The 25,140-nt window shown below is 49.0% G+C and overlaps 1 protein-coding gene across 1 annotated transcript in view; it reads right to left on the bottom strand.

Annotated features, from left to right (window-relative positions):
- Positions 1-19,374, bottom strand: part of txndc11 (thioredoxin domain containing 11) — a 109,117-nt gene extending 89,743 nt beyond the window's left edge. Inside the window, exons 1-2 of the mRNA XM_072481699.1 lie at positions 19,128-19,374; positions 1,573-1,789 (exon numbers count right to left, since the gene is read on the bottom strand). Of these exons, the coding sequence (XP_072337800.1) occupies positions 1,573-1,789; positions 19,128-19,267 (357 nt within the window). The 5' untranslated portion in view covers positions 19,268-19,374. The remainder of the gene's footprint in view (positions 1-1,572; positions 1,790-19,127) is intronic.
- Positions 19,375-25,140: the final 5,766 nt, after the last annotated feature.

Below are 25,140 nucleotides of genomic sequence, written 5' to 3'. Positions count from 1 at the left end.
GTCCATTCATGGGATGTGGGTATCACTGGCTGGGCCAGCATTTATTTCCCACACCCAAGTGCCCTCGAGAAGGTGGTGGTGAGCTGCCTTCTTGAACCGCTGCAATCTGTGTGGTGCAGGTGCTGTTAGGGCAGGAGTGCCAGGATTCTGACCGAGCTGCGTGAAGCAACGGCTAAATATTTCCAAGTTAGGTTGGTGAGTGGTTTGGAGGGAACTTACAGGTGGTGGTGTTGGTGGTGTTCCCATGTGCCTGCTACCCTTGACCTTCTAAATGGCAGCAGTCATGGCTTTAGGAGTTGCTGTCGAAGGAGCCTTAGTGAGTTCCTGAAGTGCATCTTGTAGATGATACATATTTAACCCACTCTATTTACTCAAGAGTTATTTACTCAATTTCTGTGCTCTTCGCCATTATCACTTTAGATTCCTTTTCAAATATTTACCAAAATTCACTTTTAAAATGTTCCAGTTTCTGCCTCAACAGTCACTTGCGGAATACAATTCCATATTTTAATAACTATTAGGAAACAAAACTATCAGTGAAAAGATCAAATTCCTCTTCACTTAAGTGACAATCCCGAATTGGTGTTCCTTTGCTACCAATTTTGTCCACAGTGGTAACAATCTTTCACTCGTCACACCCTCCAAAATGTTCACAGTTAAGATTACATTAAATCCTCAATTATCCGGTGACTAATAAAACATTGTGCGCCCTCTTCTACAAATCAATTTTTAATCCACTGTAAATTCTTATGGTGCAAACTATAAAATGCAAGGACAACAGAAACTCAATGAGGTTGGAACCAAAAGAGTAATATTGTTTAAAATGATGTGGAGATGCTGGCGTTGGACTGGGGTGAGCACAGTAAGAAGTCTTACAACAACAGGTTAAAGTCCAACAGGTGTGTTTCGAATCACTAGCTTTCGGAGCGCAGCTCCTTCCTCAGGTGAGTGACTCACCCGAGGAAGGAGCTGCGCTCCGAAAGCTAGTGACTCCAAACAAACCTGTTGGACTTCAACCTGGTGTTGTAAGACTTCTCATTGTTTAAAATGTCCACTGCTTTGAGACTGAGAGTCTTAAACCTTTTTATGGCAGATGGGATGGACAGTTTGATTTTCTGTACAATGTGTAATATAATAATTATAATCTGTAGGGCCAGCATTTGTAGCCCTTGAACTTAGTGGCTTGCTAGGCACTTTCAGTAGGGAGCAGTTAAGAGTCAACCGCATCACTGGAGTCACATGTAGGTTAAACCGGGTAAGGACAGCAGATTTCCTTCCCTGAAGGACATTAGTGAACCAGATGGATTTTTACAACAATGATTTCATGGTCATTAGACTTTTAGTTACAGATTTTTATTGAATTCAAATTTCACCATCTGCCATGTTGGGATTTGAACATGGGTCCCCAGGTCATGATGCTGGGTCCCTGGATTACAAGCCCAGTGACAATGCCACAACGCCACCGCCTCCCAACACACCACATTTACTAACCAAGTTTTGCAGTTTGAGGTTTCACTGCAAGTGCATTGGGAAGTCAGCAGTGAATGGCCAAGGACACAAAACGACACTCACCTGATCCCGAAGCTTCATTGCTACCTGATCGATCTCTCCCCTGACAGAAATGGATTCTCCACACCAAGGAGCATAAAACAGAATAACATAGACTTCAGATATGTGGCAATATTTTTCCACTTGGTCCAGTTGTCCCATGTACAGGTCAACAACAGGAGAGTTGGGGGAGAAAAACCGAACAGGAGGTGGGGCCATTTTGACTACATCTTTTGCCCGGCTGTAAAGGAAACCAAAAATAAACACGTTTACTTTTTACAATGAAATCTCAACTTCAAACAAATGATTGCAATAGCTGACAAAACATAATAAATGCAGGAAACTTGCTCCAATGAAAGTCAGGCATTAACTCAGAAGTGACATTAAAGATGCTAGGTTACTCATAAGCAAAGGGAAATAAAGGTAAATTACGCTTCATCAACACTGCTGCTTCCCAATGTCCATTACACAGAGGCCTCCATCTGAAATGCTGTCTTTTGCAAAGCATACATGAATTAGAAACAAAAAGATTTACAGTGACTGAGGCCCTCACAGTTCGCAAGTGACCACAGTGAAAAGTTCAGTATTGATGTTCTCCACTGTGCATTCACAGCTCAGATAGACCCCACACTTCTTCAATGCCACTTGTAATCCAGTAGTACACTGAAGCAACTGGATACCAGTTTCCTTTCAGGTAGCTACATAAATATTTTATTTAAAGGAACAGAATATTATTTAGAGACTGCAGAATGTTAGAGGACAGAGAGGCTGCTTGTCATTGTACATGAATCACAAAAAGTCAGCACGCAGATACAGCTAGTAATTAAGAAGGCAAGCAGAATGTTGGCCTTTTTGCAAGGCGGGTGGAGTATAAAAGTTGTGAAGTCTTGCTACAATTGTGAAGTGTATTGGTCAGACCGCACTTAGAGTACCATGGACAGTTTTGGTCACCTTACTTGGGAGGGATACTTCTGCATTGGAAGCAGTTCAGAGAAGTTTCCCCGAGGCCGATTCCTGGGATGAAGGCTTTAGAGCAACGGCAACAGCACGGGTTCAATTCCCGTATCGGCTGAGGCTATTCATGCCTCACCCGAGGTGTGGTGATCCTCAGGTTAAATCACCACCAGCCAACTCTCTCTCAAAAAGGGGAAGAGCAGCCTATGGGATTTGGGCAACTTTTATTTCACGGGACTCTCTACCAAAATGAATAAAAGGTGACAGCGACCCAAGTGCTTTCTTCTTTCCTGATTTGCTGTCTAAGAGAATTCTTCAATGCGATTGGCTGCTTGGCCTATTTGATGACATCATTGCAATTGAATGTCAAAGATGCTCACAAGCTGAGGCAGGAAGCAACATAACGCAAGAAAATAAAATCACAACATTAAATATAGTGTGATATAGTGCCATCCAGCAGCAGAAAATGGGAACTGCAGGAATGCAATTAAATATTGGAGCTTTCAATCAAAGGGATTTGAACCAGTTGAATACAAAACCAAATGTAATTAAAACCTATTTGTAGTCAAATGTGCCCCACAGTTTTGACTCAACAAATGACATTTGCACATACTTCTGTCTCTCAGACCAGTGAAGGGAAGTGCTGGAGTGCGCTAGCCTGGATTTTAAAAGTAAAAGGAAGCTGCCCCAAAGCAGCAGAACTTGTGGGTTTACAGAGTAGCTGAAATAGTCACACCGCGAGGATCAATTACCAGCATCATCGTCAAATGGACAGAACAATTCCCCCCCCCCCCCCAATGAGAATATAAAAAGCGAGCGCAATTCATTTGAGAAAGTTTTGAAAACTCTGAAGGGTGCAACAGGCAGAAGGTTTAGTGGAAATTATATTCCTGGAAGAAACCGAGTTTGGGTCAAATTTGCCTGTCTGTAGGGAATAATGTTGGCTAATGCAGTAGTCGGAATCCAGCCATTTTTGTTTTAGATAATAATGCATTCAGTGAATTAGTTTAGCTGTATCGCTCACATGTTTTTAAAAAGTGAGTTTACTACATTAAAGTTATGTTTAAAAGGTTAGCTAATGATTTTAACGAGCTGGTTAGCATTACAGGCTTCTGGTATTCCAAACCTCTGGCTCTCATTACAAAACTGCACAGGGACACAGTCCAGTAGCAATCTCTGGGAATGGGGAACTGATTCAACAGTACATGTGAGGAATAAAACCAGTTTCTATAGAAATAGCTCTTCTGAAGAATTGGCCAAATTGTTTCCGATGATTCGAAGCAACAAACTAATTCTAACAATAATAATCTTTATTATTGTCACAAGTAGGTTTACATTAACGCTGCAATGAAGTTACTGTGAAAAAACCCAAGTCGCTACATTCCGGCACCTGTTCGGGTACAGAGGGAGAATTCAGAATGTCCAAATTACCTAACAGCACGTCTTTCAGGACTTGTGGGAGGAAACTGGAGCACCCGGAGGAAACCCACGCAGACGCGGGGAGAATGTGCAGACTCCGCACAGACAGTGACCCAAGCCGGGAATTGAACCTGGGACCCTGGCGCTGTGAAGCAACAGTGCTAACCACTGTCCTACCGTGCCGCCCACATTTTGTTTAAACAATAATAAATGGAGGCATTATCTTAATTTAGTCTACTAATCTAGCAGGCTGAAAGGATAGAATGGCCTACTCCTGCTCCTGAAGTACTTAATAATAAGCTAGGGCTGGTTTAGCACTGCGGGCTAAATTGCTGGCATGTAATACAGAACAATGCCAGCAGCGTGGGTTCAATTCCCATACCAGCCTCCCCGAACAGGCGCCGGAATGTGGCGACTAGGGGCGAATCGCTTATCGTCACAAGTCGGCTTCAATGAAGATACTGTGCATTGACCCAGGCAGAATGACCCTGAATGCCCGGAGGAATAAGTCGGCGAAGGTTGCATTTTATTTTGTTTAGCTGATATAGGTGCAAACATGCACACGCATTGCGTCATTGATGTTTGATGACTCCAGTGAAATAAGTTAACGTGCAATTTCCTGAGGGGGCAAGTTCTTTGTAAGCACTATAGGATGTCTTGGCCCCTCAGGTCCAGGTTAAACTTTAACTTGTAAATAATAAAAGCATCAAACAGCCTGCATTATTAGAGCGCCATTAACATTGCAAAGCATTCAAAGACGCTGCATTGAACTGCGACCAAAATTAAAATAAAGATGCGGAGGCAAAATGAGAGATGTTGGCCTTGCCTGTGAGGCTGACATCCTGAGAAAAATGAAAACACCCTGATTTCAAAAGGAATCCATTCTGGATGACAGCTTTTGGGAGGGGTGTAAAGACTAAAGCCACATGGTGTAACTTTACAAATAGTATTGAAAAAACAGAAAATACCGGAAAAGCTCAGGCAGCCTATGAAGAAAGAAAATAAAGTCAATGTTTCTAGCCCGCATGACTCTAAAAAGGAGGGAGAAGTATGTTGGATTGTATACTGTACAAGGAGGGGTGGAGCGGCTGGAATAGAGCAAAGGCCAGGGATTGGTGGGAGCTAGGAGATTGCAACAAAGATGTGTAGCTCATGAGACAGAGGTGTTGTTAATGGTAGAAGGTATTAGGGGATGCATAAATGGCAAGCTATCAGAACGTGTTAATAAGGTCAGTACTGAAAGCAAAACTTGAGAACAAGTGACAGATGTCCCAGTGGGGGAGGGGGACATAAATGTTTGGGATATAGAAAAAGTGTCAAGATGGAGGAGACAGGTCAAGTCTAAAGTTGTTCAACTCAATGTTCAGTCCCCAGGGTTGTAACGTGCCTAATTGGACGGTGAGCTGCTGCACCTTCAGCTTGTGTTGGGCTTCACTGGAGCAGTGCAGCAGGCCAAGGATGGGACATGGGGGCATGAGAACAAGATGCTGAATTGAAATGGCAAGTGACAGCAAGGTTGGGGTCACGATTGTGGGCTGAGCGAAGGTGTTCCGCAAAGCAGTGTACAGTCGCCCTAGTACAGAGGAGACCACATAAGGAGCAGTAAATGTAAGTGGAACATTGCTTCACCTGAAAGAAATGTTTGTGTCCTTGCCGGGTGAGAAGGAAGGAGGTAAATGGGCAGGTGTTGTACCTTCTGCGGTTGTAAGGGAAGGTGCCCTGGGAAGGGAATGAGGAGTTAGGGGTGATAGAGGTCTGGATAAGGGTAGCAGAGGGAGTGGTCCCTGTGGAATGCTGAACGGGCGTAGGGTGGTGTTTCACGGCAGCATCGCGCTGGAGTTGGCAGAAATGGCAAAGGATGATCCTTTGACTGCGGAGGTTGGTGGGGTGGAAAGTGAGGACAAGGGGCACGGGCAGAGTTGCGGGAAATAGATTGAATCCAGTCGAGTGCCCTGCCAGCCACAATGGGTGTGGGCGGAACCTCGGTTAAGGGAAAAGGCAGACATGTCAGAAGGGCCATTTATCAAGGTGGAATCAGTAGAACAGATGCTACGGAGGCGGAGAAACTGGGAGAATGGCGTGGAGTCCTTACAGGAAGCAGGGGGTGAGGAGCCGGTGGGCTTGAAATGAATATTGATGATCAATCTATCACTGGAAATAGAGATAGAAGTCAAGGAAGGGAAGTGTTATTAGACATTGTGAAGATGAGAGAGGGGTGGAAATTAGATGCCAACAAAAAAAAAAGGATAACATTTTCTAGGTCCAGATGAGAGCATGAAGCGGCACCAACATCGTCATCGATGCAACAGAAAAAGAGTTGCAGGAGTGGGCCTGGAAAAGGAGTGTACCACATAAAGACAGGTATAACTGGGGCCCACACCTTTTATTTGTAGTATTTTGCTTTGATTTACATGTATTATTGCGCACAATTATATTTCCAAGTACAAGTCTGATATTTAACATGTCAATTGTAATTAACAATTCTATTATAATAAAAAAGCATGTAAGGCTGAGGCTCAGTAAAACAGCCCACAATTAAAGAGAAATTAGGTTTCAAAGGCTGTGGGAGCATTGTTATGATCACAGCTGCTGGGGCTATTGGACAGGCAGGTTCCCGAGTAGAAACCTGGCTCAAGGGATCGTAACTTCTGTTTAGAGGGGCAGCATGGTGGCGCAGTGGATACCACTGCTGCCTCACAGCACCGAGATCCCAGGTTCGATCCCAGCTCTGGGTCACTGTCCGTGTGGAGTTTGCATATTCTCCCCGCGTTTACGTGGGTTTCGCCCCCACAGCCCAGAAAATGTGCAGGGTAGGTGGATTGGCCACGCTAAATTGTCCCTTAATTGGAAAAAAAGAATGAAGTACTCTAAATTTATTAAAAATAACAAAAATAAACCCTTCTGTTTAGAGACGGGGATGAACAGAATCACAGGACTGCCAATGAAGTTTCAACAAAAGAAAACTTTAAGTAGGAAAATATTAACTACAATACACTACTCCTTCCGCCCCCCCCCCCCCATCTATATCATTACACATGTATACAGATTTATAAAGATGACACAAAGGTATCTTGTGCTCCAAATCTTCTCAGCAAGTGCACAGTCTATGTAAACCAATAGGACAAGTGTTCAGACATACCGTGCTCTGAAACCAAGTGGCAGATGCCACCCGAAACAAAGTGGCAGATGCCACCCGAAACAACGTATTTGGATTTCTTATCAAATCCCCCAGATGCCCGTTACACTGTGAGCCACCTGTTCTCACGAGACATCTGACTACAGTGTTTCCAAACTCCTTGGAATCTTTTCTCTTTTCCCAAACCACACTTTCTCTCAGATGCCTTCACTAAGGATCCACTTCCAGGGTTTCAATCTCTCCTTCAGTATTCCTCTGCCTTTGTTTGCAACATGCATTCAAGCTTCCACAGATTCTCAGGTGCCCAGCCATGCCAACAGAACACCACTGCTGCTGTATTATGATGCCTCCAAATTTTTGATTTACCTCGGATGCTTGGCTTCTCACTTTAAATCTGGATATTGCAGCTGTCTCTAACTCAGAACACTTTCCTGCTTTTTAACTTCAACTTCAGCAAACAGGATCTTAGTTAACTTCTTGTTCTTTGTCAATTCCAGTTAACTGTCATCATGAGACCATGCTTTTCTCCACAACTCCCTGATTTCTGGACTTTCTTTTGAGAAATCTGCGTTTCCCCCTTGTTCCCTAGCCCTGCCACCTTCTCCTGGGTCCAGCTTAAAACTAAACTCAAATGTTCTCTCTAACCTAAGGTGGCCCCTGGTTGCTAAGCAACAACCTAGGTTTCCTTTAAACCCGGTCTGCTTTCCCCGTCGGAAACTCTAATCACCATACAGGCACCTGAACATGAAATTATTAACCCATTCAAAAACAGAAGCACAAAATTAAACCAACTTTGTCACAACACCCTCGGCTAGGGCGCGGTGAACTCCAGCCCGATTTGACCAGGAGTTGCAACACAGGTTAAATTGGATATTATTTTAAATATCCAAAGTACTTGGTTGAGCCCAATAAACTCCAGTCACCAGTTTTATCACTTTAAAACACAAATAACCTTTTATTATGTACAGTATTATAATTAAAAAGGGCAGAAAATGTAACTGACTATTTTCTATCCCTTTCCCAACCCTTCTGAAAGAGAGAGGGAGAGGCCGAGAGAGAGGCCAAGAGAGAGAGCGATAGAGAGGCCAAGAGAGAGAGCGATAGAGAGGCCGAGAGAGAGAGCGATAGAGAGGCCGAGAGAGAGAGCGATAGAGAGGCCGAGAGAGAGAGCGATAGAGAGGCCGAGAGAGAGAGCGATAGAGAGGCCGAGAGAGAGAGCGATAGAGAGGCCGAGAGAGAGAGCGATAGAGAGGCCGAGAGAGAGAGCGATAGAGAGGCCGAGAGAGAGAGCGATAGAGAGGCCGAGAGAGAGAGCGATAGAGAGAGAGCGATAGAGAGGCCGAGAGAGAGAGCGATAGAGAGTGAGAGAGAACGAGAACGAGGCCGAGAGCGAGGCCGAGAGCGAGGCCGAGAGCGAGGCCGAGAGCGAGGCCGAGAGCGAGGCCGAGAGCGAGGCCGAGAGCGAGGCCGAGAGCGAGGCCGAGAGCGAGGCCGAGAGCGAGGCCGAGAGCGAGGCCGAGAGCAAGAGCGAGGCCGAGAGCAAGAGCGAGGCCGAGAGCAAGAGCGAGGCCGAGAGCGAGAGCGAGGCCGAGAGCGAGGCCGAGAGCGAGGCCGAGAGCGAGGCCGAGAGCGAGGCCGAGAGCAAGAGCGAGGCCGAGAGCGAGGCCGAGAGCAAGAGCGAGGCCGAGAGCGAGGCCGAGAGCGAGGCCGAGAGCGAGGCCGAGAGCGAGGCCGAGAGCGAGAGCGAGGCCGAGAGCGAGGCCGAGAGCGAGGCCGAGAGCGAGGCCGAGAGCGAGGCCGAGAGCGAGGCCGAGAGAGAGGCCGAGAGAGAGGCCGAGAGAGAGGCCGAGAGAGAGGCCGAGAGAGAGGCCGAGAGAGAGGCCGAGAGAGAGGCCGAGAGAGAGGCCGAGAGAGAGGCCGAGAGAGAGGCCGAGAGAGAGGCCGAGAGAGAGGCCGAGAGAGAGGCCGAGAGAGAGAGATAGAGGCCGAGAGAGAGATAGAGAGGCCGAGACAGAGAGATAGAGAGGCCGAGAGAGAGATAGAGAGGCCGAGAGAGAGAGATAGAGGCCGAGAGAGAGAGATAGAGGCCGAGAGAGAGATAGAGAGGCCGAGAGAGAGGCCGAGACAGAGATAGAGAGGCCGAGAGAGAGAGATAGAGGCCGAGAGAGAGATAGAGAGGCCGAGAGAGAGAGATAGAGAGGCCGAGAGAGAGAGATAGAGAGGCCGAGAGAAAGAGAGATAGAGGCCGAGAGAGAGATAGAGAGGCCGAGAGAGAGAGATAGAGGCCGAGAGAGAGATAGAGAGGCCGAGAGAGAGGCCGAGACAGAGATAGAGAGGCCGAGAGAGAGAGATAGAGAGGCCGAGAGAGAGATAGAGAGGCCGAGAGAGAGAGATAGAGAGGCCGAGAGAGAGAGATAGAGAGGCCGAGAGAGTGCTCGAGAGGCCGAGGGAGAGAGGCCTAGAGATGGAGAGAGAGAGAGGCCGAGAGAGAGGGAGAGAGGCTGAGAGAGAGGGAGAGAGGAAAGGGAGGTGGGGAGAGAAGAGAGGCCGGGGGAGGAGGGAGGCCGAGAGAGAGGAGGCCGAGAGAGCGAAGAGGCCGAGAGCAAGAGCGAGGCCGAGAGCAAGAGCGAGGCCGAGAGCAAGAGCGAGGCCGAGAGAGAGGCCGAGAGAGAGGCCGAGAGCGAGGCCGAGAGCGAGGCCGAGAGCGAGGCCGAGAGCGAGGCCGAGAGCGAGGCCGAGAGCAAGAGCGAGGCCGAGAGCGAGGCCGAGAGCAAGAGCGAGGCCGAGAGCGAGGCCGAGAGCAAGAGCGAGGCCGAGAGCGAGGCCGAGAGCGAGGCCGAGAGCGAGGCCGAGAGCGAGGCCGAGAGCGAGGCCGAGAGCGAGGCCGAGAGCGAGGCCGAGAGCGAGGCCGAGAGCGAGGCCGAGAGCAAGAGCGAGGCCGAGAGCAAGAGCGAGGCCGAGAGCGAGGCCGAGAGCGAGGCCGAGAGCGAGGCCGAGAGCGAGGCCGAGAGCGAGGCCGAGAGCGAGGCCGAGAGCGAGGCCGAGAGCGAGGCCGAGAGAGAGGCCGAGAGAGAGGCCGAGAGAGAGGCCGAGAGAGAGGCCGAGAGAGAGGCCGAGAGAGAGGCCGAGAGAGAGGCCGAGAGAGAGGCCGAGAGAGAGGCCGAGAGAGAGGCCGAGAGAGAGGCCGAGAGAGAGGCCGAGAGAGAGGCCGAGAGAGAGGCCGAGAGAGAGAGATAGAGGCCGAGAGAGAGATAGAGAGGCCGAGACAGAGAGATAGAGAGGCCGAGAGAGAGATAGAGAGGCCGAGAGAGAGAGATAGAGGCCGAGAGAGAGAGATAGAGGCCGAGAGAGAGATAGAGAGGCCGAGAGAGAGGCCGAGACAGAGATAGAGAGGCCGAGAGAGAGAGATAGAGGCCGAGAGAGAGATAGAGAGGCCGAGAGAGAGAGATAGAGAGGCCGAGAGAGAGAGATAGAGAGGCCGAGAGAAAGAGAGATAGAGGCCGAGAGAGAGATAGAGAGGCCGAGAGAGAGAGATAGAGGCCGAGAGAGAGATAGAGAGGCCGAGAGAGAGGCCGAGACAGAGATAGAGAGGCCGAGAGAGAGAGATAGAGAGGCCGAGAGAGAGATAGAGAGGCCGAGAGAGAGAGATAGAGAGGCCGAGAGAGAGAGATAGAGAGGCCGAGAGAGTGCTCGAGAGGCCGAGGGAGAGAGGCCTAGAGATGGAGAGAGAGAGAGGCCGAGAGAGAGGGAGAGAGGCTGAGAGAGAGGGAGAGAGGAAAGGGAGGTGGGGAGAGAAGAGAGGCCGGGGGAGGAGGGAGGCCGAGAGAGAGGAGGCCGAGAGAGCGAAGAGGCCGAGAGAGCGAAGAGGCCGAGAGAGCGAAGAGGCCGAGAGAGAGAGAGAGAGAGGCTGAGAGAGAGAAGGTTCCTTTCACTTCCAAGTTCCAAACACTTCTGCCAGAAAGCACCATGCAGGAACCAATCACTGACCGTTGTCAGGCAGAACAAAGTTCTTGGCCAACCCACTGGCTGCCAGTTAACCAATCGAACCGACCCCCACCAAACCTGGTTCTTAAGATCCACTCGGTGCCGAAGAGCCTGGCTTCTCCTTTCCAATATAAAAAAACCTTGGAACGCAGTGTCCTGGCAAACAAGCTGGTTCACTGAGTATTCTGCTTAAAGGCACATCCCAATTACATATCCACAGCCCAAAATAATCAAAATAAAATAAATGGGAACAAAGGAAATATACAGGAAGGACTCTTGCGTATCTCCCCTCTTAGAGTGATGAACCATCATTGCTAGGATGTTTCATCACAAGGTATGTGACACAAACCACACATTCATTCATCCTTCCTTTCCCACTACATAAGTTCCCCCAATCTGCCTCTTAAACATCGTGACAATGCATCTGCAATACCATTGTCCTTTCCAGGAATACACACAATTATGTTGAAAGGATGCAACAATAAACTCCAATGGAAAAATCCTGTATTCAGAGTTTAAATTTTTCCACAAACGTAAGTAGGTTATGGTCAGTATAGACTAGGCTTTGCTTATTGTCATGTTGGACATAAACTTCAAAATGCTGAAGGGCTAGTAGCAAAGCTAAGGATTCCTTCTCAATGGTGGAGTGCTTTCTTTAGCACGGACTTAGTTAAACACCTTCTTGTGCTTTTGCAGTATCCTTATGAGATCTTTTAAATAAAATAGTGACTACGTGAGGGAATAACTTGTACGTACGCAGTTATATTTCAGTAACAATTTCAGTCACAGGAATAATTTGCTATGTTTATTCTTTAAAAACAAACCAGGCAATTTCCCTAAATTATTGACACAATGTTTAAAACCACACAGTAGACTGGCAATTGCTTATGCAAATAGAGATACAGGACAGATACATATCACACGCTCTTCATGAACAGATAGACATATTTTCCTCATTCCAATTTGTGATCTTGCTCCATCGACCCAAGAAAACCACAAGAAACACGAACGTGACCCACCAGCTACAAAATACACCTCAATTTCAGTACATTGTTTCAACTAGTGTGTTACATGAACTGACATGTTTCTTAAAATTAAATTGGAATTAAACCCCCACTAAATTGGCTGAACGGTAAGTGGTAAAAACCAAAACACCAGGAAACATGTGTCTCAGATGCAACATCAATTTTACCAAGCAGGCCCCAGAGGAGTTTCCAATGGGTGACTAACTTCTCAAACAATGATCAGAACATCTTTGTCCAAATAAATCATCAGCAATAAAATCTGACCATATTTGGTAAAATTAGCACTATACAAGTAACAGCAACTATCTGTCTGTGTACATCAAACACTGAAGCTAATACTTTTACTATCAAACTATAAATATTTGCTTTCGTGTTCATTCCCAGGGGAAAAGTCGCTGACAAGGCCAGCATTTATTGTCCTTAAGGTGGTGGTTATAGGGCGGCACAATAGTACAGTGGTTAGCACTTTTGCTTCACAGCGCCAGAGTCGAAGGTTCGATTCCAGCTTGGGTCACTGTCTGTGTGGACTCTGCACGTTCTCCCCACGTTCTCCCCGTGTCTGCGTGGGTTTCCTCCAGGAGCTCCGGCTTCCTCCCACAGGTCCCGAAAGACGTGCATTTAGGTAAATTGGACACTTCTCCCTCAGTGTACCCAAACAGGCTCCGGAATGTGGCGACTAGGGACTTTTCACAGTAATTTCATTGCAGTGCTGACGTAAGCCTGCTTGTGACAATAAAGATGATCATCTTTTTGAGCCACTGAAGTTTACCTATTGAAGGTACACCCTCAGTGTTATGAGGTACAGAGTTCCAGGCTCACTGATGGGAAGGTGATATTTCCCAGTCAGGGTCAGAATGGCAAGCACCCTAATGGTGGCATTCCCTTGTGCCTGCTGCCCTTGTTCTTCTAGCTGCCAGATATTGATAGTATGGGACGTATGGTCAAAGCAGTCTTGGCGAGTTGATGTAGTGCACCTTGTAGATGGTACACACTGCCACTACTGCGCTGGAGGTGGAGGGAGTGAATGTTTGAGCTAGTGACAATCCTGGCTGTCGAATTCAGAGAAACAGGGAGCATTCCATCATACTCCCAATTTGTGCCTTGTCGCTGGGAGAAGCTTTGGGGAGTCAAGAGGTGGGTCACTTTACAGAGAATACCCAGCCTCTCTGCTCTTGTAGTCACAGAAGGGTACATGGCTAGTTCCGTTCTAGCCAGTGATATGTTGATGGAAATGCGATGATGAAAATGCCATTAAAAGTCATGGGGAGGTGGTTAGTCAGACCCTTGTTGGAACAGGTCATTGCACTTGTTTGGCCGTGTAACTTATCAGACAAGCCTGGATTTGTCCAGATGTTGCTGTGTATGTGCACTGACTGCTTCATTACCAGAAGAATTATGAATAGAATTTAACACTGCAGGCAGTGAACATCCCCACATCTGACTTTCTGATAGAGGAAATATCATTGATGAAGCAGTTGCTGATGGTTGGGCTTCGGGTGCCACCCCGAGGAACTCCTGGACCGATGTCCTGGATGGAGATGATTGACCTCCAACATCCACAACCTTTATGCTAGGCATGACTCCAGCCAGAGGAAGTTTCCCCCCCATTTCCACTGACTTTGATTGTACTGGGACACCTTGACGCCACACACACGTTAAATGCTGCCTTGATGACAAGGGGAGTCACTCTCACTTCCCCTCTGGAATTCAGCTCCTTTGTCTATGTTTGGAGCAAGGCCAGAAGAGTTCTTCAGCCTAGTGCCCCTGCAGAACCCAAATCAAGCTTGGTGAGCATGTGTTGCTTGATAGCACGGTTGGCAACACCTTCCATCATCTTGCTGATGATTGAGGATAGAATGATGTGGGGCGAATTGGCCATACTCAGGCAATTCTCCAGTGTTTCAGTGGTTGCCTTGTCTTGTGGCCGTACTGGAGCAGCTTGGCTGGAGGCTCAGCTATGTCTGTAGTGCAAGTCTTCAGCACTAGAGTCAGGATGTGGGGCCCCATAACTTCTGCTGCCCCATAACCTCTGCTGCATCCAGTCTGGTCGGCCATGGAATGAATTGAACCGACTGAAGGGCTGGGTTCTGTGAGGGTGGTGAGATGTTCACTCAGGAGGATGTAGAGATTAATCTATCTCCGGCTGAAGACAGTTGCAAAAGTTTCAGCCTCAACTTTCGCACTCGTGCTGAGCTCTGTGGGACTAGATCGACCCAGACCTGCTGAAAGTGTACCAGAGTATGCTGCTGGCTGGCAAGGTGTCAGAATCTATACGGAAAGGCATCACCGGCCTCATGTACAAGCGAAAAGTGGGGAGGAGGAATTATTCAGAAATTGGCAGCCCATTTCACGGTTTAGTGTAGGCTACAAAATACCCCAGGCCAATGCTAATCAGGTCAAATCTGCTCTGGAGTTGATGATTTGCCCTGATCAGAACTGCACACTGTACCCAGCAGGACGGTCAGACCAAAACTTGTTGGTCTTCCGGTGGAAAGAGCTGCAACTACTGAGTGTTGCAGGCTGGCACATTCCAAGGTTCAGGACGATGTGCTGAGGGACACACTAAAGCTTCGGGCAACTGCCACAAATGGGAGAAAGTCTAAGGTTTCCCCTGCCATAGTATACCGAGAGGCATGCCACGTAAAACCACCCAGCTGTAACAACCAGAGAAGGTTTGACATAAAAGGTACATTGTAAACATAACCAGTAATGGCAAATATATGAGGCCCCTCATGTACTGTATCGATAGGAACTGATTGGCACTTGAGGTAACATCAAATTTGAATTATGTACTTTTTACTAATTTTAATGAAGCATATTTTTTTGGGGGGGAAAAGTGCCTGCACAGGCTGCACACCAATCCGCCCCTTTTAAGCTACAACATTGGCATGGCAAAAATGTTTAACGGGGCCACTCCAAACAAATTGAGGGGGTTCTTTGCTACTCCGCCTTCTTGATGGGCGTAAAAGATTCCATGTCATTATTCGAAAAAAAGGTGCACTCTCGAGTGTACTGGCCAATATTAATCCCTCAACAGATTATTTGGTCATCACATTGCTGTTTCTGGGAGTTTACTGTGTGCAGGTTGGCTGATATGTTTCCCACATTACAGCAACTACACTTTCAAAACTATAGCATTAGCTGTCGAGAACTTCGGGACGTCCTGAGGGAATGAAAGTGCATTACATAAATGCAAGTTAGTTCTCTTTTGATCAGTGCATAGTGGTGCTAGCCAAGTCTGATATTGATTACATTCTGGGGCTTTATATTGTAGATTTTTCTTTTCAATTAAGGGGCAATTTAACGTGGCCAATCCACCTACCTTGCACAAAGAAGAACAAAGAACAGGAGCAGGCCCTTCGGCCCTGCAAGCCTGCGCCGACCATGCTGCCCATCTAAACTAAAATCTTCTACACTTCCTGGGTCCGTATCCCTCTATTCCCATCCTATTCATGTATTTGTCAAGATGCCCCTTAAATGTCACTATCGTCCCTGCTTCCACCACCTCCTCCGGCAGTGTGTTCCAGGCACCCACTACCCTCTGTGTAAAAAAAAACTTGCCTCGCACATCTCCTCTAAACCTTGTCCCTCGCACCTTAAACCTATGCCCCAAATCTTTGGGTTGTGGGGTTGAGAGCCACACAGATACGGGGAGAATGTGCAAACTCCACACTGACAGCAACCCGGGGCCGGGATCTCACCCGGGTCCTCGGCAAGGTGAGGCAGAAGTGCTAACCACTGCACCATGGTGCTGCCCCTTTATATTGTAGATCTGTCATGCTGGATTATGTTAAAGCAGTTTTAAGAACCAATGTTTTTTTTTTCATTTACAGGGCGTGGGTTTCGCTGGTTAGGCCAGCATTTACTACCCCGTCCCCAATTGCCCTTAAAGTGGTAATAATAACTGAGCAAATTAAAGTGGAAAATCACTTTGTGGAGTGGTGTAAATGAATTCATATGGGTTCCTGCATTCATTTGTTTTATTAACTGCCCTCCAATAGCACTTAGATACTTCAAATACAAGCAAAATTAGTCAAAGGGTAAAATTGCTCCAACCATTCGAGTCACTTCAATAACTAATTAAAAATGATTCTCCCTAAAGACAGAATCCCTCTTTGAAATGAAGTATTTTGTGAGCCACAATATTTGGTTGTGATTCTAAAACCACTGACAACTGAGCTCGCTCGCTGATCGCAGCAGGGTACATAGTGATGATTCAGCTTAACAGAACCAAGTGTTTCAGTTCCCGAATCACACCTGCGTGGACACAATTAACAAAAACCAAAGTGTAAAGCAAGAGTCATTATTGCAGTCAAACTGCTAGATACACACAACTCCCAATTCTTGCATAACAGATGTTTTAACGGCAGCTATAGTTTAAGATATTCAAATAGGGATAACTTCAAAGCAACTCTCACAGGTCATCTTTTCAAGAGTCATTTACTGAATGTATTGCAGTGATGCAATTCAAAATGCACCCAACCTGGGACAACTGATAAATCCAAAAGGTTAACTATCAGTGCAAATGCGATGAATCCAAATCTTCACTTATTAAAATTGTTCTAACAAATGTAAGCTACACACAATTAATTGTTTTCACTCCTCTCTCTCTTGACCAAGGAGATCTTTCAGACTAAAAATCCCACAGAAGTACAAGTCAATCCCAGCAGATCCTTATTTAGTTCAAGGAGAGGGCAGTGTTATCATGAGCATTGAAGTATGTGCATGGTCAACACCAGCCAGCCATTCCAGTGGTAAATGCCGCACAAATCAATGATAGGACAATGAAAAATGACTGCGTGGGCTCAGGTGGAGACTCTATCCACTCCCATAGTGGATCAAATGTACATCTCAGGAATGGAGAGACAAGAGACCGAACCCAATGCTGCAATCACATCAACACTGTAACCCAGCCCGGCAAACAAAGGAGGTGGCAGTATGGTAGATGAGCGACACGGTAGCACAGTGGTTAGCACAGTTACTTCACAGTGCCAGAGTCCCAGGTTCGATTGCCGCTTGGGTCACTGGCTGTGTGGAGTCTGCACGTTCTCCCCGTGTCTGCGTGGGATTCCTCCGGTTTCCTCCCACAAGTTCCAAAAGGCGTGTTTACTAGGTGAATTGGACATTCTGAATTCTCCCTCCGTGTACCCGAACAGGCGCCGGAGTGTGGCGACTCGGGGCTTTTCACAGTAACTTCATTGCAGTGTTAATATAAGCCCACTTGCGACACTAATAAAGATCATTATTTCAACCACATTATTAAAATACATCAGTCCAAAATGTAATACTTCACTAGAAATCATTGCTCAAGAAAGTTGTGGCTTCTAATCATTCCCACATTTTATATTTCTGTCACATTACGCAACATGTGTGCAGGCACTTTTGGTATAAACATTAGAATTCACAAGTTAATAGGATCTGAACCTCCAATACAGGAAAGCAGATAATCAGCATTGTATAAGATGCATCATTTCATAAAAAGTTAATATTCTTCTGTATAGATCACTCCAGAAATAGAAAAGTGCCATTTAGATGTCAAAACCTAAAGTAGGTTTGTCTGCATGGGGAAATGAATACTTGAAAGTCCAGAATATGATGTGGAGATGTCTGCGTTGGACTGGGGTGGGCACAGTATGAAGTCTTATAACACCAGGTTAAGGTCTAACAGGTTTGTCCCCCTCAGTCTTGCTGCCCCCCTCCCCCCTGACAGGGAGTTGCGCCCTCACCCCCCCTTCTGTGACAGGGAGTTGCCCCCCCCCCCCACTCTCTCTGACAGGGAGCTGCCCCCCACCCCCCACTCTCTCTGACAGGGACCCCACTCTCTCTGACAGGGAGATGCCCCCCCCCCACTCTCTCTGACAGGGAGATGCCCCCCCCCCACTCTCTCTGACAGGGGGATGCCCCCCCCCACTCTCTCTGACAGGGAGATGCCCCTCCCACTCTCTCTGACAGTGCCCCCCCCTCAGACAGAGCCTTGCCCCCCCCAGACAGAGCCTTGCCCCCTCCACTCCCCTCCTCAGAGCCTTGCCCCCTCTCCCCTCAGACAGAGCCTTGGCCCTTCCCCTCCCCAGACAGCGCCTTGCCCCCTCACCTCCCCAGACAGAGCCTTGCCCCCTCCCCTCCCCAGACAGAGCCTTACCCCCCCCTCTTCCAGACAGAGCCTTGCCCCCTCCCCTCCCCCCTCAGACAGAGCCTTGCCCCCCCCAGACAGAGCCTTGCCCCCTCCCCCCCTCAGACAGAGCCTTGCCCCCTCCCCCTCAGACAGAGCCTTGCCCCCTCCCCTCCCCAGACAGAGCCTTGCCCTCCCCTCCCCAGACAGAGCCTTGCCCTCCCCTCCCCAGACAGAGCCTTGCCCTCCCCTCCCCAGACAGAGCCTTGCCCCCCCCCCCAAGCAGGGCCTTGCCCCCCCCCCAGACAGAGCCTTGCCCCCTCCCCTCCCCAGACAGAGCCTTGCCCCCTCCCCTCCCCAGACAGAGCCTTGCCCCCTCCCCTCCCCAGACAGAGCCTTGCCCCCTCCCCTCCCCAAACAGAGCCTTGCCCCCTCCCCTCCCCAGACAGAGCCTTGCCCCCCCCTCCCCAGACAGAGCCTTGCCCCCTCCCCTCCCCAGACAGAGCCTTGCCCCCTCCCCTCCCCAGACAGAGCCTTGCCCCCTCCCCTCCCCAGACAGAGCCTTGCCCCCTCCCCTCCCCAGACAGAGCCTTGCCCCCTCCCCTCCCCTGACAGAGCCTTGCCCCCTCCCCTCCCCTCCCCAGACAGAGCCTTGCCCCCCCCCTCCCCAGACAGAGCCTTGCCCCCTCCCCTCCCCAGACAGAGCCTTGCCCCCTCCCCTCCCCAGACAGAGCCTTGCCCCCCCTCCCCAGACAGAGCCTTGCCCCCCCTCCCCAGACAGAGCCTTGCCCCCCCTCCCCAGACAGAGCCTTGCCCCCTCCCCAGACAGAGCCTTGCCCCCCCTCCCCAGACAGAGCCTTGCCCCCCCTCCCCAGACAGAGCCTTGCCCCCCCTCCCCAGACAGAGCCTTGCCCCCCCTCCCCAGACAGAGCCTTGCCCCCTCCCCTCTCACCTGAGTGCCAGCCTGAGGGTGAACAGGGTACAGATGACAGCTATGGCCCCGCACACATACTCGGGTCTCCTCGCCATCTGCCAGCCCGCCTGACTGATCCACACACGGTGCCGCTTCAGCTCCCTCTGTAGCCTCAGCATCCCTCGCCGCGGGGTGGGGGGGCTGGCCACCTGCTCGGGCCTCGGCTCTCCGCCGCCAGGCGAACCGCGCTCCGCCACGTACCCGCCAACACTTCCGCTGGCTAACCGGGGGCCGCCGCGGGGGCGCGCACGCTCGCGGCCGGCGGGGCCACGCATGCTCGCTGCCGCCGGGGCGGGGCTGCGACGCGCATGCTCGCTGCCGGCCGGGGCGGGGCTGCGACGCGCATGCTCGCTGCCGGCCGGGGGAGGGGCTGAGTCGCGCATGCTCGCTGCCGGCCGGGGGAGGGGCTGAGTCGCGCATGCTCGCTGCCGGCCGGGGAGGGGCTGTACCGCGCATGCTCGCTGCCAGCCGAGGCGGGGCTGAACCGCGCATGCCCGCTGCCAGCCGGGGCGGGTCGGGCCGCGCATGCTCCTTACTACCCGGCGGGCTTAACCGCGCACGCGCGTCCCACCTGCCCCGCCCACCGCCGCTCCGGGAGGTGGGAACCTGAAAAGGCAACCCCGGGTCCCTGCGCCGGCTCAATCACCTCCAGACCCTGCCCCTCGCTCAAATAGCACGCAGCAACGTCCTGCGACCTGATTGGCCGCTTTATAGCGTAAAATGTGATAGACTGAGCGGTGTCCACGAATCTCAGTAGTTTCTTCTGGTCTCCAGAACTGAGGAGGGCTAGAAATATGATTAATTATATATTTGGAGAGGGGGTGGGGCAGTGATTAGCACTGTTGCCTCAGCACCAGGAACTCGAGTTCGATTCCCGGCTTCGCTCACTGTGTCCGGTTTCCTCCCACAGTCCAAAGATGTGCGGTTAAGTGGACTGGCCATGCTAAATTGCCCCTTAGTGTCCAAAGTTAGGTGGGGTTATGGAATTACAGGGATAGGGCAGGGGAGTGGGCAGAGGTAGGGGTGCTCTTTCAGAATGTTAGTGTAGACTCGATGGGCCAAATGGCCTCCTGCACTGTCGGGATTCTATGATACTCCCATTAGTTTAGTTTAGCGAGCTCTCATAGAAAGTCAGTGATAAACTGGATCGAAGGAGAGATTGACAAAGATATCATGGACATAAAACAAAGGAGCTGTTAATGGTGCCATGTGGGACTGAAGAGTGTTAATACTGGCAAGGGTAGGATAACAAGAATGTGTTAATAGGAAAACAGACGTCAGTGCTCAGTGGGAGCAAAACTGAACAAGTGTCATGAGCACACTGACGTTATCTGTGAGGGTATCCCAACTTGGAACATTGGTTTGTGAGGGTGTAGTTTTGTTTTGTTTTGGTGTGAGGAGACAAGTGAAAACCAGAGAGATTAAATAGCCCAGTCATCCTGTAACAATTATTAAAGACCATTTATTAAAGTAAAGACAAATAAACACAAACCGGACTACTCCACTCCCACAATTAAGATTAAACACAGTATATATAGAACATATCCCTTGTTACCAAATATATCCACAATATCTGAACTCTGTAAGACTTTCCCTGTTCACCAAACAACATCCAAATTGACTAACCAGCTATGGTTACCACACAATACAGGGATGATACTCAAATCTGAGAACCGTCTTTTTCCTGCTCCAGCGATGATATTTTAAAACTGTGTTACGAAGGTTTTCTACAAGGTTGCCTTGGCTCCAAGAGCTTGTTGGCTGTAAATTTGGCCTTCAGGCTTGGGGGCTGGAACCTGGCATGTCCGCTTTCTGAGACTGCTAGATGGTAACTGCCTCTTTTGCTTCTCAGGTCTTCGTCAATTATACCTTTGATATTCTTTGATTATGCTTTCTATGCATTCAACCGTCTTGACTATGCATTAACATATGTATATCTGGGACCTTCCCAATCATTTATAATCTGTTTCTCTACCATTGATTATCTAAACTGCTATCCTAAACTTGTTACTGGGAGAGACACATACCAATTGAGGCCCTTGAAATGAAAAATGAAATGAAAATCGCTTATTGTCACAAGTAGGCTTCAAATGAAGTTATTGTGAAAAGCCCCTAGTCGCCACATTCCAGCGCCTGTTCGGGGAGGCTGGTACGGGAATCCTAACCCTTTGAATCCTATCTACTGCTATCTTCAGGCATTCATCTCACAAGGGACAGTGGCCATGTGGGGGAGGGGTGGGGTTGTGTTGGGAAAAAATAGGGGGACCGAATATCAGAAAAACAAAGGGAGGAATCAAGATGGAGGAGAAAGTTCATATTTTAAAGTTGTTGAACTTAATTTTGAGTGCAGAAGTGCCTAATCAGAAGATGAGGTATTGTTTGTCGTGTTATTCACTCTGGGGTAACACGGACTGCAACACGATGTAGTTAAATGGTCAAGCTGTTGCTAACTTTGCCATAGTATAATTGCTCTGTTTTACTACCTTTGCTCTTGAGTCGCCAGGTATCTTTATGATACCGCCACGTGGTTCAAGTCCGAGTAATGATCAATAATCCAATACACCGATTAGTAAGATTTAAATCAAAGCACATTTATGATACACAGTAATCACTACTCATGCACAAATTCTACGTTTAAGCTACTTCTAAAACTAACAGGCCTATACTTAACTTGGAACTGGCCCACCAGGTCAGGGAAACAAATGGCCTTTCGTTCGGGTTCTGAGCGATTCGATCTTCACTGCTCTGGTCACGGTCAATGTTGGTTTGTTGTTGCTGGGTGACCCGGGCAGGAAGAGGAGATGCTGAAGAGTGAAGAGAGTGAAGAAGAGAAGACTTGAACTTGGGGCTCAATTCTTATAGTCCCCAGGGGCTTCCCGCCTTTCGGGGCAGACCCTGTACCTGGTCCCAAGTGATTGGACTTTGTCCCAATCGCTTGGTTTGATTTTCTCCAATGCTGGAGCGGTTCCCTGATCGATGGGCGGTCTTGAGGTGGTCGTTCACCTCCTTTTGTGTAGGTTCCTGCTAGCGCCGAAGCGTCTGGTTTTGCTTTGTGTGTCTAAATGTTGCTTATTGTTCCCGGGGATTGCTCATTAGTATGCAGATGGCTGTTGTTTTGTTATGCTGCTGGTTGCTGGTATCGATAGTGTCTGGCCTTTCCAGAGATAAATACACAGCCAACCTGCAGCTGCTCATTTGTGTCTTGTTGGCTGACTTTCCCATCAGCCTTTGCCATTCGCCATTTTGAATCGGGAGTTGGCCATTTTAAGTGGCTACATTCCCTCCTTGTGATCCTAACGCGAAGCGTGAAGGGTCACATAACTATGTTGCTTTCCATTCCCTGACCTGGGGGGGCACTTCCTTCATGGCCTCTGCACTGACCATAACTATGCAAAAAAAATGTAACGGACAATTCTAAGGGCGCTATGTCAAACAGGGACATGCATTACAAAACAATAAACTGGGAACCTCTAACTATTCTTAATACACTACACTCACTTAAACATTTCATTATCCTAACTTCCTCAACCATACAACAAAATCATAGCAGTTTATACACAGTTTTCCTGGCTTGGCAGTCAAGCTCAGGATCGTACAATTTGCTCTTGAACAGTTCTTTACATTTCTTTATTTACAATAAAACGCAAGTGAATGCTCTTTCTTATAGATCGCGGGGGTCGGGGGTCTGGTCGTATCCGAAAATAGGGGATCTGATCCTATAGTACCAGGTTATAAACCTGGCACACCAAGATGATGTGGTGTCGCTGGTGAATGGGCTCTGGGTACTGTGGGGAAGTGAAATATTAACGGCTGGGGGGCTTGAAGTCATGGGGTTCACATTCACTCGCAACCAAATGTCCATTAGTATGATGCTGATCCATGTGGAGGAAGTCCTCATGGCTCTTCTCTTTTCTTTCCTTCTCTTCTCCGGTCCTGGAGCTTCTGGAGTTCTGTGGAAACAAGCATAGTGTCTGTAACTATCTTTGTTTAACATCTCGTACGATAGTCTGTCTGTCCTTTAGTGCCAATTACTCTCTTTATAATTGGTCACTATGTGTGACTCCCTCATTTAAAAAAAAAAAATGTTTTTAACCGAATTTTAGGACAAGACACGCTTCCAAATAATGAACCAGTGCGAGCCGTCTCGCAGACTGTGCAATTTACCATCCAAATGTTTCAGGATGTAAATAGCATGTGGTTGGCAACCTAAGGGTTACCTGAAACAAAACAAAACATTTTGAACAAAAATTTCCAAAATGAGGTGCGTATGGACCGCGACGGGTAAGAGTTGGATGGGAGTCCCTGGGTAGTCTCCTACCCGAGCGTAGTTGACCAGAGGGGGGGTTCCCAAGCAGGGCGGGTCCCAAGCCGTTTCTCCACTGCATGAGCAACCGACAAGAATGGGCAAGAAATGTAGTCATCGTGGTGGGGCTGCCGTAGTGGTTCTTTCCTTGAACCAGAAGAGCAGTTACGAACGGGCGTCTGGTACCTTAACAAGTCTCTGCAGACAAGCTAGTTCCTCGGAACTAGTGTCTGGCCAATAGCGAGTCTCTGTGGGCAAGTCCTCAGTGGTTTCGGCCGAAAAGGCGCCGTGAAAGAAAATTTCCTGTGTGCCATACAACATTCAACAAACTTACAAACAACATAAAACATGCGGCAGGTTCCATCAGAATACGGGACATCGTAAATCACATTTGGGCTGGGGTGTAACTAGCATATGGAGGGAGTGCAGCGTGACCGAAGAAGAAAGGAAGGAGGAGTGAAACAAAAATGAAGTGGCCTTCCTGAGGTATCGCTGACATGAGAAGTGGTGGATAAGCGCTCACAGTTTGCATGGGGCAGCTGGGACCTTGTAGCTGCTGTGGGTGGTGTTCTCTTTCATATCTGGGGGCTAGTCTAGCTGGTGGGGGTCTCCTGCAATCTCGGGCGAAGTGTCCTGACTGCCCACAGTTGTAACATGACTCCTGGGGCACATAAGGTGGAGCAGGCTCTCTGGTGTATTGTTCCCTTGGGTATGGTTCCCTGGGTGGGGGGGGTCGGGGCTGTTGGTGTCTTTGCTGGTTTGGGGGCATTTGTGGGGTGATTCCGTTGCTGTTTCAGGGGGGCTTGACATTCTCGTGCGTAATGTCCTAATTGTCCGCAATTGTAACATTCCGGTGGTTTCTGTGGGGGGCTGTTCCTTCCTTCGCTTACCCATGCGGGGTTCTGGTGCGTTTTAACTGGATGCATATCTGCCTGCTCTTCCTGCTGTTCCTCGGGTTTCCTAACTGCGGGTTTGTTTTGTACAGACTGCTCCCAGGCGCGGGACAATCTTTTTAAAACCCATTTTTCATTGTGGGCTTCCTCTGAGGGGTCATAATTCACACAAGCTGTTTGTCCTGTTTCTGTGGCATGGGAGATAAGGGTCCATTTGGCCATGTTGTCTGGGGTCAAATGGGCACGGTCTAAGTCTCCAAAGACTGCTGCAAAGTGGATCCACAGGCGTCCAGCAAACGCTGTGGGGTGCTCGAATTTCTTTTGCCTACATTTGTTGAGGCCATCTACGGGGTCACCCCCGGTTATACCCGATCGCCCTGGACCAGAGTCGGCCCCGAACGCTAGCAAAGGCCACCACGACGATCGGCATCAACGGCCACGTCATGCCTCATCGACTCCGGGAGCACGAGAGTTTCGTCCACCCCGACACGGTAAGGCGCTGTTCTTTGGTCACCTACCCCACCCAACAAAGGATCTCCCTGGCCTCAGGGTCACACGCGGTGCAGATAAAAGAGTTCTGCCTCGCAAACCTCACCGTCCAAGGCAGGGAATTCCGCAATTTCCGCCTATACGTGCTGCCGCACCTCTGCGCAGCCACCCTTCTGGGACTGGATTTCCAGTGCCACCTACAAAGCCTTACTTTTAAATTCGGCGGCCCTATGCCCCCCTTACGGTTTGCGGCCTTGCGACCCTTAAGGCCGACCCGCCTTCCCTGTTTGCGAACCTCACCCCGGAT

This window comes from Scyliorhinus torazame, chromosome 17 (genome assembly GCF_047496885.1).
Source record: "Scyliorhinus torazame isolate Kashiwa2021f chromosome 17, sScyTor2.1, whole genome shotgun sequence".
Lineage (NCBI taxonomy): Eukaryota > Metazoa > Chordata > Chondrichthyes > Carcharhiniformes > Scyliorhinidae > Scyliorhinus > Scyliorhinus torazame.
Note: the sequence above shows the minus strand (reverse complement) of the source record. Positions and strands in the feature narration are given on the sequence as shown.